This window comes from Gopherus evgoodei, unplaced genomic scaffold (assembly GCF_007399415.2).
Source record: "Gopherus evgoodei ecotype Sinaloan lineage unplaced genomic scaffold, rGopEvg1_v1.p scaffold_95_arrow_ctg1, whole genome shotgun sequence".
NCBI classification, from domain to species: domain Eukaryota; kingdom Metazoa; phylum Chordata; order Testudines; family Testudinidae; genus Gopherus; species Gopherus evgoodei.
Window position 1 is genome coordinate 47,872 of NW_022060116.1, and position 12,580 is coordinate 60,451.

The window sequence follows — 12,580 nt, forward strand, 5'->3', positions numbered from 1 at the left end:
TCCATTCTCTCTCTCCAGTAGTGAGGAGTAATAGCTGCTTCAGAGTCAAGTAGAAGACCACCGAATTGACCCTTTCCGGACTAACCTGGGAAAGTTTTTCCTAATCCAGCTAAGTGAAAAATGGCTAAGGGACTTTCTAAAGTTACTGAAAAGATTTAAATGTCCTAATTCTTTATCCAGTTAACAGGAAATATGTTTCCTATCAATCCACCAGCCCTTGAAACTGAATAATTACACAGGATAGTTAAGGAAGAACACCCTGATCCCTGATAAAGATCACAGTGAGTACATGCAAGACTCCGTCTTAAACTGAAAGAAGCCCTACTGTGATATCTGTGTGGTTAGAAAGAAATTGTGTCAAGCTGTACGTACCCCAATCACCGAGGAGATGAAGTCCAGAGAAATGTATAAAAGAGTGCTGAGTCGTGAACACTTTTATACAATTCCTAGGACTGCCTTGAGATTCTGAGATGCTCTTTGTGGGAGAGGTCCTAATTAGTTACCAAACAAATGTAATCCTTCTGCCCCTCTGAGTTGGCAGCAACAAGGGCCAGGTTGAGTATCCAGGGATTCCGTTTCAATAACACAATGCATAACCGGCTCGAGTCCCCACCGAGTGACCTGGGACACTTACATACCACACCCCCCTGAGTGCCTCTAGGAGGCAATACTTCCCCTCTCGCAAGCACGGAGTCTGAGTGTAGCCAAATCCTTTTAATAAAGGAAGGAAACAATGCGGCATCCCATTTCTTTTCCTCCTGCCCCAATAACAAAGAAATTGGGGAGCCCAGCTGTCAAAATAACCATCCCAGGCTGCCTTGCTGGGTGTGCCCATGCAAATATTTGAGAGTTCACATTTCCTGGCCTTCTTTCCGCACTTCCCATAATTCACCACCAGAGGTCAGGGGAGAGCTCATCCTGACTCTGCTTACACAAACTTGAGTGCCTTTGTAAGTCCTCCTTTGGATGAATTGCAGCCTCACAGGGGGTGATATGCATGTTGCACTCTTCAGTTGTCTTTCATCTTAACATTGTGTGAGCCAGCTGGTGGTTATGGGTGGCATCAGTAGCACATGTGGCTGTCATCAAAGGATTGTCAAAGCGCTGCCTAGAGCAGATTTGCTGATTAGTCAAGGGGAGGGATGGTGGAGAGGGAAAGGAAGCAGTGCTGTTTTGTACAAAGGGTTTGAGTTAAGTCTTGGAACCTGTACTCTGCCAGAAACTACCTCTCCATCCATGAGCAGGCAAGAAAGTGACGTCTTGTAAGACAATGCAGTTGAGTGAGCCCAGCAAGAAGCCCAGCAGAGAGGAAAATGGTGAATTCTTGGTGAAGGATGAGATGCTGTGGGATGAACCTTTGGTAATATGAAAAGATAACGAATGGAAGAACAATTAAACCAGATGACCAATAGTATGAGGTAGTATATATTTGAATAAGACATAAAGGGGAGTAGGAAATTGTCAGAATAGAGAATAAAGAAAGAAAGAAGAGTAGGAAGATTAGATTTCCATCGTTTTATGGAGAGCCGTATCCTATCCCCAGCTCCAAAATGATATCTTTCTCACAGTTCTCTGAGTTCTTTCTTGCAGCTGTAGAGTTTGGCACTCCAGTCCATCTGTCACCTTTTGGAAGTACTTCTCTCAACTGAAAAAAAGCGCAATAAAAGCAGAAGTTCGAAAAGCTTCTCCATTATGCAGCTGCTGTTAGAAAGTTAAAAGGCAGATAGAGATCGTCCATATTCATGGATAGGAGATCACCTAGACCAGGGGTGGGGAACCTTCGGGTTGTGGCCCATCAGGGCAATCTGCTGGTGGACCGCGAGACATTTTGTTTATGTTGACTGTCGTGTAGTTGAGAATCAGGCCCATTGTGCTGATAACAGAAGAAACCTATCGCTAGGGAAGCAATAGAGGAAACCCATCGAGTTTAACATGGGAAACATGAGGAATCTTTGCAGAGGTGCTGATGAAATGCAGCTCGCTCATTATTTCACACTGAGTTCAGTGTACTCACCACTTCTCAAAGTTTGGCCTATGAGCTCAGATGTGAATCTGTATCATGCCTCTCATTTCCTGGTTCTTCCTGTTCCCATGGATATACCTGCTGTATTTAACATGGCCCACAGCTGCCATTAACATAACAATGGCCCCATCGCTAGGATGACCAGATGTCCCATTTTTAAAGTGACAATACTGTTTTTTGGGACTTTGTCTTAGATAGGCGCCTATTATCCCCCCGCACCCCCACGCCATCCCGTTTTTTCACAGTTACTATCTGGTAATCCTACCCATCGCCATCCCCCTAAACTTGTATTCCCTCACAACCATATGGACCCCATGACCATAGAGTCCATCCTAACTGTATGGGCCCCCATAACTGTATAATCTCCCATCATCACAGGAACCCCCGTAACCATATAACCCTCCAGAACGTTATGAGCCTCTATCATCACATCTGCCCCCATCACCACCTCCAATGTCAGCTACTCCTGGGGATCCCACTCTGCTTTTCTGAGGGAAAGAGCTGAGAATTGCTCCTGGGAAGGTGGTGGCTGGATCAGCACTGTGGAGGCAGGGAACTGGCTTACACCTGGCATGTTGTAGCTTATTGCAGCTTCACACATTTGTGAAGCAAGACATCTTTCTGCCATGGCGATAAACCTGAAACACACAGCAGGCAAGACAATAAACTTAAGGTACATTAGAAAGGGAAATAAAAATTTTAATGATTAGCTCCTATTGCAACTGAGGTCATGTAGAGACCTAAAGAGAGAAAAGCAGAGAGAGAGAGATGCAGAGAGAGACAAAGAAAGAAAGAAAGAAAGAAAGAAGAAGGGACCCAACCAGCTCTTTTGAATCCTTGTTATTCTCTTTGTCCTAAAAATATCCTGTCTCTAAGAGATATAAATATATAAAATGTATATCATTAATGCTTGGAATTTCCAGTCCTTTAAAAAAATAGTGCAAAGAACATGGCTGGGATAGCATTAATGATACAAGATTCCTTGTTAGGATATAACCTATATGTTAGTAGGAGATGGTCCCACCTCTGTGGGGAACTTTACCAGATTATATGGACCCCGCTTGAATTTACTAATGAATGAATCTGAGTCCTAATTCCCACTCTGTTTTCCCAGAGGCCTGCCTGACCTCAAGGACTCCTCTTCTACTGTCCTTGTAACCCTGACAAGGCTCGGACTAGAAATCCTGGTGGGGCTCCATCCTTAATCTTCTCACGGTCACTTAGGTCAGGGGCTCAGCTGTCCCCACTCCAGGGTACTCTCCTCACACTGGATGCTTCCACCCCCAATGGCTGCAGCCCCAATTCAGCAGTGGCTGAATTCCGTAACATCTTCAGGTTACGGACCATTTCAGAGTTACAGACAACCACCATTCCCGAGGTGTCCGTAGCGCTGAGGTTCTACTGTACATGTACTTCAGAGCAAATATGATTTATTAAACAGCAACTAATAAATAAATAAGGAATAAATTAGGACAGGATAAAGGAGCAAGTCACCCCACCCTGTGGGCTGAGGGACACCACACACAGCCGTCTCTGCAGTGTCAGGGCAGTTCACAGTCTGTTCCTCCTGCCCAGTCCCTGGCCGTGCTGCAGGGACGCTGCGGCTCGGACACTTGCTCTGGTGCTTCCCACACGCCCTCAGGCTCCAGGTGGCAGGACCCTTCTTCCCAGCATCAGGCCCCCATCAGTGTCATGATCCCCGTCTTGGCTGGTGGCGTCTCCCTGTGCTGGACCCTCTGCCCAGGGTCCCCCCCACTCACCCAGCTGCTCAGCGCACCCGGCTCCGGACGGCCCCAGCCCCAGCCCCAGCCCCAGCCCCACTCTGCCCCAGCCTGGCTGCGGCTCTGCCTCCAGCTCAGCTCTGCTCTCTGGGCTGCTCCTCTGGCCCCTCAGGCTGCTGCGGCTCCGCTCAGCTCAGCTCTGGCTGCTGCTCTCCCCTCAGCTGGGCCCGCGCTGGCTGAGGCAGCTCCAGCTCACACGGAGGACGGGACCCCGGGCTCCTGACTCCCTCATTGGCCTGCCTGCCCTGTCGATCAGGCTGGTAGGCCGTGTTGGGCTCTCATCATTGGTTCTGGGGACAGTCAGTCAAGATCCCTGATTTCTCATTGGTCCTTCACCATCCTTTTGGTATTGGCACAAGGCCACCAAAAAAGCTCCCCTAACATTTAGTGAGTGGCCAACAGTCCTCTGACATCTACTGACAGACACAGCAGTTCAGTCCAGTATCACAAGACCATGCTTTGGTTTGTAAACCTCAGCGAGTCACCAACACTTGCTGATGAATAAAGAAAAATGGGTTTTTAAATCAAAACAAAACACAACCCCAGCTCCTCCCCTGGTGCAAATCTGCTCTGATCCACTGGCTTCACTGCAGCTACACTAAGTTAAGCTAGAGGAGGATCTGCATCTAGATTCACTTCTGAAAGCGAGACTGTTGCAATTTCCATGCTAGAAGAGACAAATGGCCCATCTAATGCAGTATGTTATCTCAATGAGTATCACTCACCGTCTGCTTCAGAAGAAAGCAGAAAAAGAATTAATGAACACTTTATGGAGGAAATGTAGGGAATTTCTTCCTGAACCCTAAATCAAAAATTGGGGGTGAGATTTTTTGGAAATCCCTAAGGGATTTGAATGCCCAAGTTCCAACTAAAATCATCAGGCTGTAGTGTGCCAAATATTGTACATGTCTTGCTCTGAAAATCCAGGCCTTAACTTATAAACCACGAAAAAACCAATGTCTGCAACTCAATAAGAGAAAAAAAAATTTAAAAACCCAAACCTTTCTCATGTTAAGAATCACAGAGTGTCTGTGCAAGATTCAGTCCTAAGTTAAAAGGATCACTAGCACATAGCCTCAATGGTTATGGAGAGAGCAACTTGAATAGGGTTCTCTAGTTCACACAGTAGAATAAATTAAAGGGATTAGAAGACCCGTGAGTCCTTAATTTTTTCAGACAGTTTTTTCGGCTGCTGGAGGACTTGAGAGATCCTTTGTTCCTGAAGGCCCAATGAGTTAAAAATCAAACTTTGAGTAACTCCTTCAACTGATGTGATTTTTTCCCTTTGTCTTTGTTGCCGGCAGATAACTGCCTGAGGCCAAGCAACAGCGGGCGGGGGGGGGGTGGGGGCGTCCGTCACTTGGTGTGCCGCGCCAATAAACACACCAGGGTGGAGAAGCAAACCAAGCTCAAATAAGGTGCAAGGGAGAAAATCTCAAATCCTGCCCCCCTAAAAAAAGCAGTTTCTTCCTTTTATATCACAGTTGTTTACTACAAAACTTTCTTGCTGACTAACTGATTTCTCACTCCCCCCTCCTTTCCCATCCAGCTGCAGTATCTTTTCTCATTCAATCTTTTGTCTTCCCCCTTCCTCCCCGCTCTCCGCTGCTGAGACATGTATACAGTATCTTAAAACAGCCTTGAGCGTGCTTTAGCCTAGCTTTAATGTATTACAGCAGAGAACTGACTGTTACAACCGAAAACTAACTGCTAACACTACATTTTACAGCTCTTAACATATTAGGTTACACTAGGTTACACAAAGTGTTTAACATGGAGGAACATTGGTTCATTGAAGCCTCCAGCAGGAGGGCTTCATTGACACTTGTGGTTTACCACCCCCCCGAGTTACCTAGATTTATGCCTAGTGACACCAACATCTTTTTGAGGATCATTTTCTTGCTAACTCCACACGATGTGAGGGGCACAATACACCCCTCAGCTCCCTTTCCTCTGAAAACATTACGGGCCAGCGACATTCCTGGGATCATTCTACTGACTTCACTGACGCTGCAGTGGGATATTCAGAAGCCTTGAATGGGAACTGTCCAATGCAGTTCAGGAGCAGTGGTGAGCATGGGTGAGTAATCACTAGGACTAGGTTTTATTACTGACTCTGTGAGTTGCAACCTGTGTAACCTTCACCTCAATGTGCTTGTTCACCTCCACATAAACCAGATCTCATAGTGATATTATGCTCAATGATCACAGGCTTCCTCAAATCAAAGGACTTCAAAGCACTGCAGGCTCATTAAAGTTGTATGTGCACACAGGGTTCTATTATTTTAATAGCAGATTCTTTTTGTGGGATTAGATGCTCCCAAATTATGGATTAAGATTCAAGAGTTCTCCCAACAATTTTTTTGGTGACCTTTCAGAAACCCGTCTCTCTGTCCCTGCCTCCCAGAGCTCTTCATTGAGAGCCTGTCCTGCGGAGGGTGGGTTGGGAACTCAGCAGCTGACTGCAGGGTCCTGGGCTCCCTCTTTCCTGAGGCTGACGTAGCTGTAAAAAAATCCGCTGGTGGCCTCATTAGAGAAACGCTGGATTAAATGAACCTTACAGATCCATGTTAAGGTTTCTGATGTCATGCCAATAGTCAGACGATGATTCCCAGGCTCCGAATTTGGGACTGTTTGATTTTCATTCAGTAAAGCTTTGAATTTCCCTTTCTTTAGTAAACATTCCTTTACAAAGCTCAAGAGGCAGATACCGAACCAGTGGACATCAGTAGAGTTCCCCAGACTTCAATGGCGTTCTGTGCCTTACAGCTGAGGGAAAGAATTTCATGCTGTTCGGGTTAGAGGAAATCCTGGTGGGGTTGTATTTTCCAATTTAAAAATTATTCTAATTCTGGCTGAAAAGCTTTGTGTGAGAGACGGTTCTTACAGGATGCACTAGGTTGGTCAGACTTCCAATTAATCCAGTCTCATCCCACAGCTCTCTGATCGTTTGAAGAAGGAATCCTTAACTGTCAGTGCTGTGCTTCTTCCTTTGCTTTATTAGCTGATGTCTCTCACAAGACCCACTTCTCTTGGCTGCTCATGGGTGGAGATGCAGTACCTGATGCTTCCCATTGGTTTCACTATATGTTGGATCTGAGCAGCAGGGGGTAGAGTTGCCGTGTATGCAGAGAGAGAGACATTCCCAACAAAGTGTCTCTCCGCCAGGCTAGATAAAGTGCATTCCTTCAAGCTGATGGAACTGTTCCCTTTTACACTGGTTCAATATCTACCTTTAAACTTCAATATATATAGAAAAGGTATATGCAAAGGGACATGGAGGGAAAATCAAAAAGCCCTATTTCAAAGGCTGGGAATCACAAACTGAGCACTGCAGTGACATTTTACAGACAAAGTCTTCAGAGTTGGAATATCTAATCCTTGTAAAATGTTATTACTACTTTAGTAGTTCATCTCTTTGGCAGTAAAACACTTGATGGGTGTTTGAGAAGCACTTTGAAATGCTTAGACTGGAGGAAGCCTCAGACAATCCACCCTGAAAGTAATAAATATACCTGTTTGCCATGGAGGTAAAGGGAGGCACATTCAGGTGAAAGTCAGACAGGGATCAATTGGCAGAATCAGAAATAAACTCCAGTAGTTGGGATCACTCATGCCAAACACTAACCTGTATCACCTGAACCGTACTTGGACGCTTCCAGATACATCACTAACCTGAGAGTAACTCTTAGAGAGGCTCATTTTGGCATTTTTTAAATTTTGTTTTGATGATTTTGGGGTGAACTTTGGGTGAAACATCTTCTCCTCTAAGTGTGAACAATGATCAACCATTGAGAATCTTGCAATGCACTTTTACACCCTCTATTTGTAGTTGTTTCCATAACGTTATAAACCTCTATCAGCACATGTGCCCCCATCACCACCTCCAGTGTCAGCTGCACCCGAGGATTCCACTCTGCTTTCCTGAGGGAAAGAGCTGAGAATTGCTCCTGGGAAGGACATGACAGTGGCGATTGGATCAGCACTGTAGAGTCAGCGCACTGCCTTATGTCTGGCTTGTTACAGCTGTTGTGTACGGTGTGTGGAATGTCATTGCACGTGTTTCTGAAGCAAGAAGATCTTGAAAGAAAGCAAGAAAGAAAGATTGAGGGACCTAACGAGCTCTTTTGAATCCTTGTTACTCTCTTTGTCCCAAAAATTATCCTGTCGTTAAGAGGTAGAGGGAGCTAGAGGCAGGGTACCTAAGTGAAGAAAGGCTGGGGCAAGGCAGAGGAGCTGGGGATATATAAATTTATACTTCTTAGAGACAGGACATTCCACACACCGTGCACAACAGCTGTAACAAGCCAGGAGCAATTCTCAGCTCTTTCCCTCAGGAAAGCAGAGTGGAATCCTCAGGTGCAGCTGACACTGGAGGTGGCGATGGGGTCATATGTGCTGATAGAGGTTTATAACATTATGGAGGATTATATTGTAACCGGTGTCCTAGTGGCTATGGGAGATTATACAGTTATGGAGGCCAATACGGTTAGGACGGGCTCCATGGTCACAAGGGCCCATATGGTTTTTGGGGAAAACAGGGCTGGGGGGATTGGGATGGGGTCATCGGGACCTAAATGGAAATTGTAAACCACATTGCGCCCACCAGGCATCTCCATGGGAACAGGAAGAAGCAGGAAATGAACGGTAAGATACAGATTCACCTCTGATCCCATAGGCCTGGCTTTGAGAAGTGTTGAGTGCACCAAACTCCATGTGAAATAATGAGAGAGCTGCATTTCATCAGCACCTCTGCAAACATTCCTCATGTTTGCCATGTTACCCTTGATCGGTTTCGTCTAATGCCTTCCTGGTTATGGGTTTCCTCTGTTATCACCACACTGGCCCTGATTCTCAACTACACAATAGGTATTACACCACGTTGTAAAATGCAAATAAGGCAGGGGCCATAAGGTGGATGTTACCTACATCTACCTTGACTTGAGTGCCTCTTTCCCATGCCAGAGCACTGTCAAAAGGCTTTAGTGTCAATGAGAATTCAACCAGGTGATCTCCTCTCCATGGATATGGACCGTTTCTTTCTGCCTGTTAACTTTCTCACATCAGCTGCATAAAGTTAATGCAAAGGAGGTGTCAAGCAGACACACTGACTTTTGTTTTTGCCACTGAGTTCTTTTGAAGAGTTGCGTGTGTTTGGGGGAACTGAATGGGAAGAGGAAGGGGAAGGGGAAGCGGAAGGGGGGCCAGGAACCACTCTGGGCCAGGTCTACTTTTTATGTGGGCCTGACTCCCCGCCCCTCCTCTTACCCATGAGACTCTATCCTCGTCTGGGCCAGAAGCAGGAGCAGGGTCAGAGTAAGAAGCACACAGGCAACTGTGGGGAACCTTGAGCCTGCCATCTGCCATGGATGGGGTGCGGGATCAGGGGCTGCAGGCTGGGGTCTGCTCTCGAGCCCCCTCAACTCCGGCAGCTGGGGGGATGGGCTCCCTGTTCTGGCTCCAGCATTGGTTTGGCCAGGGGTCGGGGCTTTGGGGAATAGGAGGGGCAGGAGTGGGACCACATTGGGGGTGGGTCCTCATGGCCCTCCCACTATGAGGTAGAGTCTGTCACCGTTGACCTACATTGAAGTATGTGATCTTGTGGCCACTTTTCTTTTCCTTATGAAAACCTGCAAAGACTCTCATAGACTCTTAACACAAATCATATGATTGATCTTCTTGAAACTAAAGGGAACGTAAATGAAGGGAAAATCTGTCCCTAAGTCTTTGCAGAAAAAGACTTTACCTACCAGGGCTTTGAAAGTGCCAGCGACACAAGGAGGAATTTCGTCCAACACGATTGTTTAAGCAAGGAGGGAGGAACAAGGAGAACCAGAAGACCGATATTATGATGCAGTAGAGTTTTTAATGCAAATGAAATTGGTAGTACACAGTTTCAGGAAGAAATACTACAGAGCAGAAAGAATGTATTTCCAGTGTTTCAAGAAGAGTTGCGACCCATCACACACCTCAGTGGGGCTTATTTCAGACACGAAGATCTGTTTGCTTTGTTGCAGCTGCAGAGGTTGACAAAGAAGTCCCCTTTGTAACCATTATAAGTTCTTTGTTTTATTCCAGTTGGTGGGCAATGAGACGAAGCAAAATAAAAGCAGAGACTAGGCAGCTTCTCCATTAGACATCTGGCCAGAGCAAAGATCAAAGTGAGCCCCTAGAGGTACGTACCGATGGAAAGGTAGAAAATGTGGTGCCTAAATGGGACTTAAAGTGATACTAAACATAAACGGTGCCTATTTGAAGGCTGCTGTTCCTTCACCTTGCGGGGTCAGTGTAAACAGCCTGCATGTAATTCAGAATGAGTCCACATGTGAAAGCGAGAATCAGCACGCGGGTGGGAAAGCCTTGGCAGAAAGAGTCCTAAAGCGTAACATTAGAAATGCAGCATGGCTGTCAGCCCAAGGTGCTGAGCACAGACAGCTCCCACTGGGTTCAACTGGAGCCCTGTTTGCCCAGCACTTCTGAAAGCCATGCCCATAAGCTCAGGGGTGAATCTGTATCTTGCTGTTCATTTCCTGGTTCTTCCTTCTTCTGTGGGTGTTCCTGCTGGGTTTAACATGGCCCACAATATCCACCAAGAGACCTGCGGCCATATCCCCCGTATCCCCATAATCCCCCGTAACCATAAAGGCCCGGGTAACCGCAGTGTCCCCCATAGCCCAACAATCCCCCATAACCGTAAAGACCTGAGTAACCAGAGTATCCCCCGTGGCCCAATAATCCCCCATGACCGTAATGGCCACCATAACCACCTAATCTCCCTAAACCATACAACCCTCCGTAAAGGCCTCCATAGCCGTGCAATCCCCCCCAACCAAATGAGCCCCCCAAACCAGCTCCCACCACAGGTGCTCCTACGGCTGCTACTTCACTCTGCGGAGGGAAATTGCTGAGAATTGGTCCAGGGAGGGTCACAACAACCGGTGAGGGTCTGATCACCACTTCAGAGTCAGGGCACTGCCTAACGCATGGCTCGTTGGAGCTGCCAGTAACTGGACTAGGCCGGGCCACCCCGCATTCTGGATACCACAGGCTGGAGACAGTCATCTTTCTGGGGTGGAGGTAAACCTGCAACACACAAGAGGGATGAGAGTAAAGAGAAGGTAGAAGTGCCGGTGGAAGAAAGGATTCAAAGCTCGGTTACAATGGTAGTGAGGTCAGCATGGGGCCCGAGAGAGAGAGGAGGAGTGGAGTTAGTCTCTTTGTATTTGTTCCTATTTGGTCTTTCTACCTCTCTTGTCCATTTGTCCACTTGCAGTAAGCGTCCCTCCCAACCGGTCCCTTTGAGCCCCTCTCAATGACTTTGTCTGTAAAACACAGACTGGAATAAGAGCGTCATGAAATTACATCATCTCAGGAGAAGCACCTTCAATGGGTATTTCTGTTCAGGAGAACATAGGAATTACTCAGCCGGAGCACTCCACTTGTCAACTTCATCTGTCTCTTGTCTCCAGTACTGAGGCGTAACAGCTGCTACAGAATAAGTAGAAGACTACTGAATTGGATCTTTCTGGACTAACCTAGGAAAGTTTCTTCCAAATCCACCTAAGTGAAAAAAGGTTAAGGGACTTTCTAAAGTTACTGAAAAGATTTCAGTGCCCTAAATCTATTTCCAGTTAATAGGTAATATGTTTCCCAATTGTTCTTCAAGTCTCTCTTTAGCTTTAGCTCATGAATCCGCCAGCGCCTGCAACTTACTAATGACACAAGATAGGTATGGAAGATCAAGAGTGACTACAGGGCTCTGGGAGTACGGGTTAAGGAGTTTGGAGCGCAGGTGGTATTCTCTTCGATTCTTCCTGTTGAAGGTAGGGGTCCGGGCAGAAACAGATGCATCGTGGTGGTGAATGCCTGGCTGCGAAGATGGTGTCGCCTGGAGGGCTTTGGTTTCCTCGACCACGGGATGCTATTTGAGGAAGGACTGCTAGGAACAGATGGCGTTCACCTTTCGAAGCGGGGAAAGGCCTTATTTGCGCACAGACTGGCTAACCTAGTAAGGAGGGCTTTAAACTAGGTTCGACGGGGACAGGTGAGCAAAGCCCACAGGTAAGTGGGGAACAAGACCTGGGAGATGGGTTGGAAACAGGAGGGAGCACGGGCTATAATGGCAGAGAGGAAGGAGGGTCAGGGCAAAGCTGGGAGGCAAGATCAAACCAGTATCTTAGATGCCTTTATACAAATGCAAGAAGTATGGGTAATAAGCAGGAAGAACTGGAAGTGCTAATAAATAAATACAACTATGACATTATTGGCATTACTGAAACTTGGTGGGATAATACACACGACTGGAATGTTGGTGTGGATGGGTATAGTTTGCTCAGGAAGGATAGACAGGGGAAAAAGGGAGGAGGTGTTGCCTTATATATTAAAAATGTACACACTTGGACTGAGGTGGAGATGGACATAGGAGACGGAAGGGTGGAGAGTCTCTGGGTTAGGCTAAAAGGGGTAAAAACCACAGGTGATGTCGTGCTGGGAGTCTACTACAGGCCACCTAATCAGGCGGAAGAGGTGGATGAGGCTTTTTTCAAACAACTAACAAAATCATCCAAAGCCCAAGATTTGGTGGTGATGGGGACTTCAACTACCCAGATATATGTTGGGAAAATAACACTGCGGGGCACAGACTATCCAATAAGTTCCTGGACTGCATTGCAGACAACTTTTTATTTCAGAAAGTTGAAAAAGCTACTAGGGGGGAAGCTGTTCTAGACTTGATTTTAACCAATAGGGAGGAACTTGTTGAGAATTTGAAAGTAGA

At 46.6% G+C, this 12,580-nt stretch overlaps 1 protein-coding gene across 4 annotated transcripts in view; it reads right to left on the reverse strand.

The window, feature by feature from the left end:
- Positions 1-770: 770 nt before the first annotated feature.
- The window catches only part of LOC115644190 (claw keratin-like), a 33,615-nt gene continuing 21,805 nt past the window's right edge, over positions 771-12,580 (reverse strand). For 2 of the 4 annotated variants that reach the window (XM_030548306.1, XM_030548307.1), the window contains exon 2: positions 10,343-10,887. In XM_030548306.1, coding sequence (XP_030404166.1) covers positions 10,372-10,887 — 516 coding nt within the window. In that variant the 3' untranslated portion in view covers positions 10,343-10,371. Of the gene's footprint in view, positions 1,356-10,342; positions 10,888-12,580 lie in introns of those variants that run through there. The other 2 variants (XR_003998447.1, XR_003998445.1) reach the window with 2 other exon arrangements.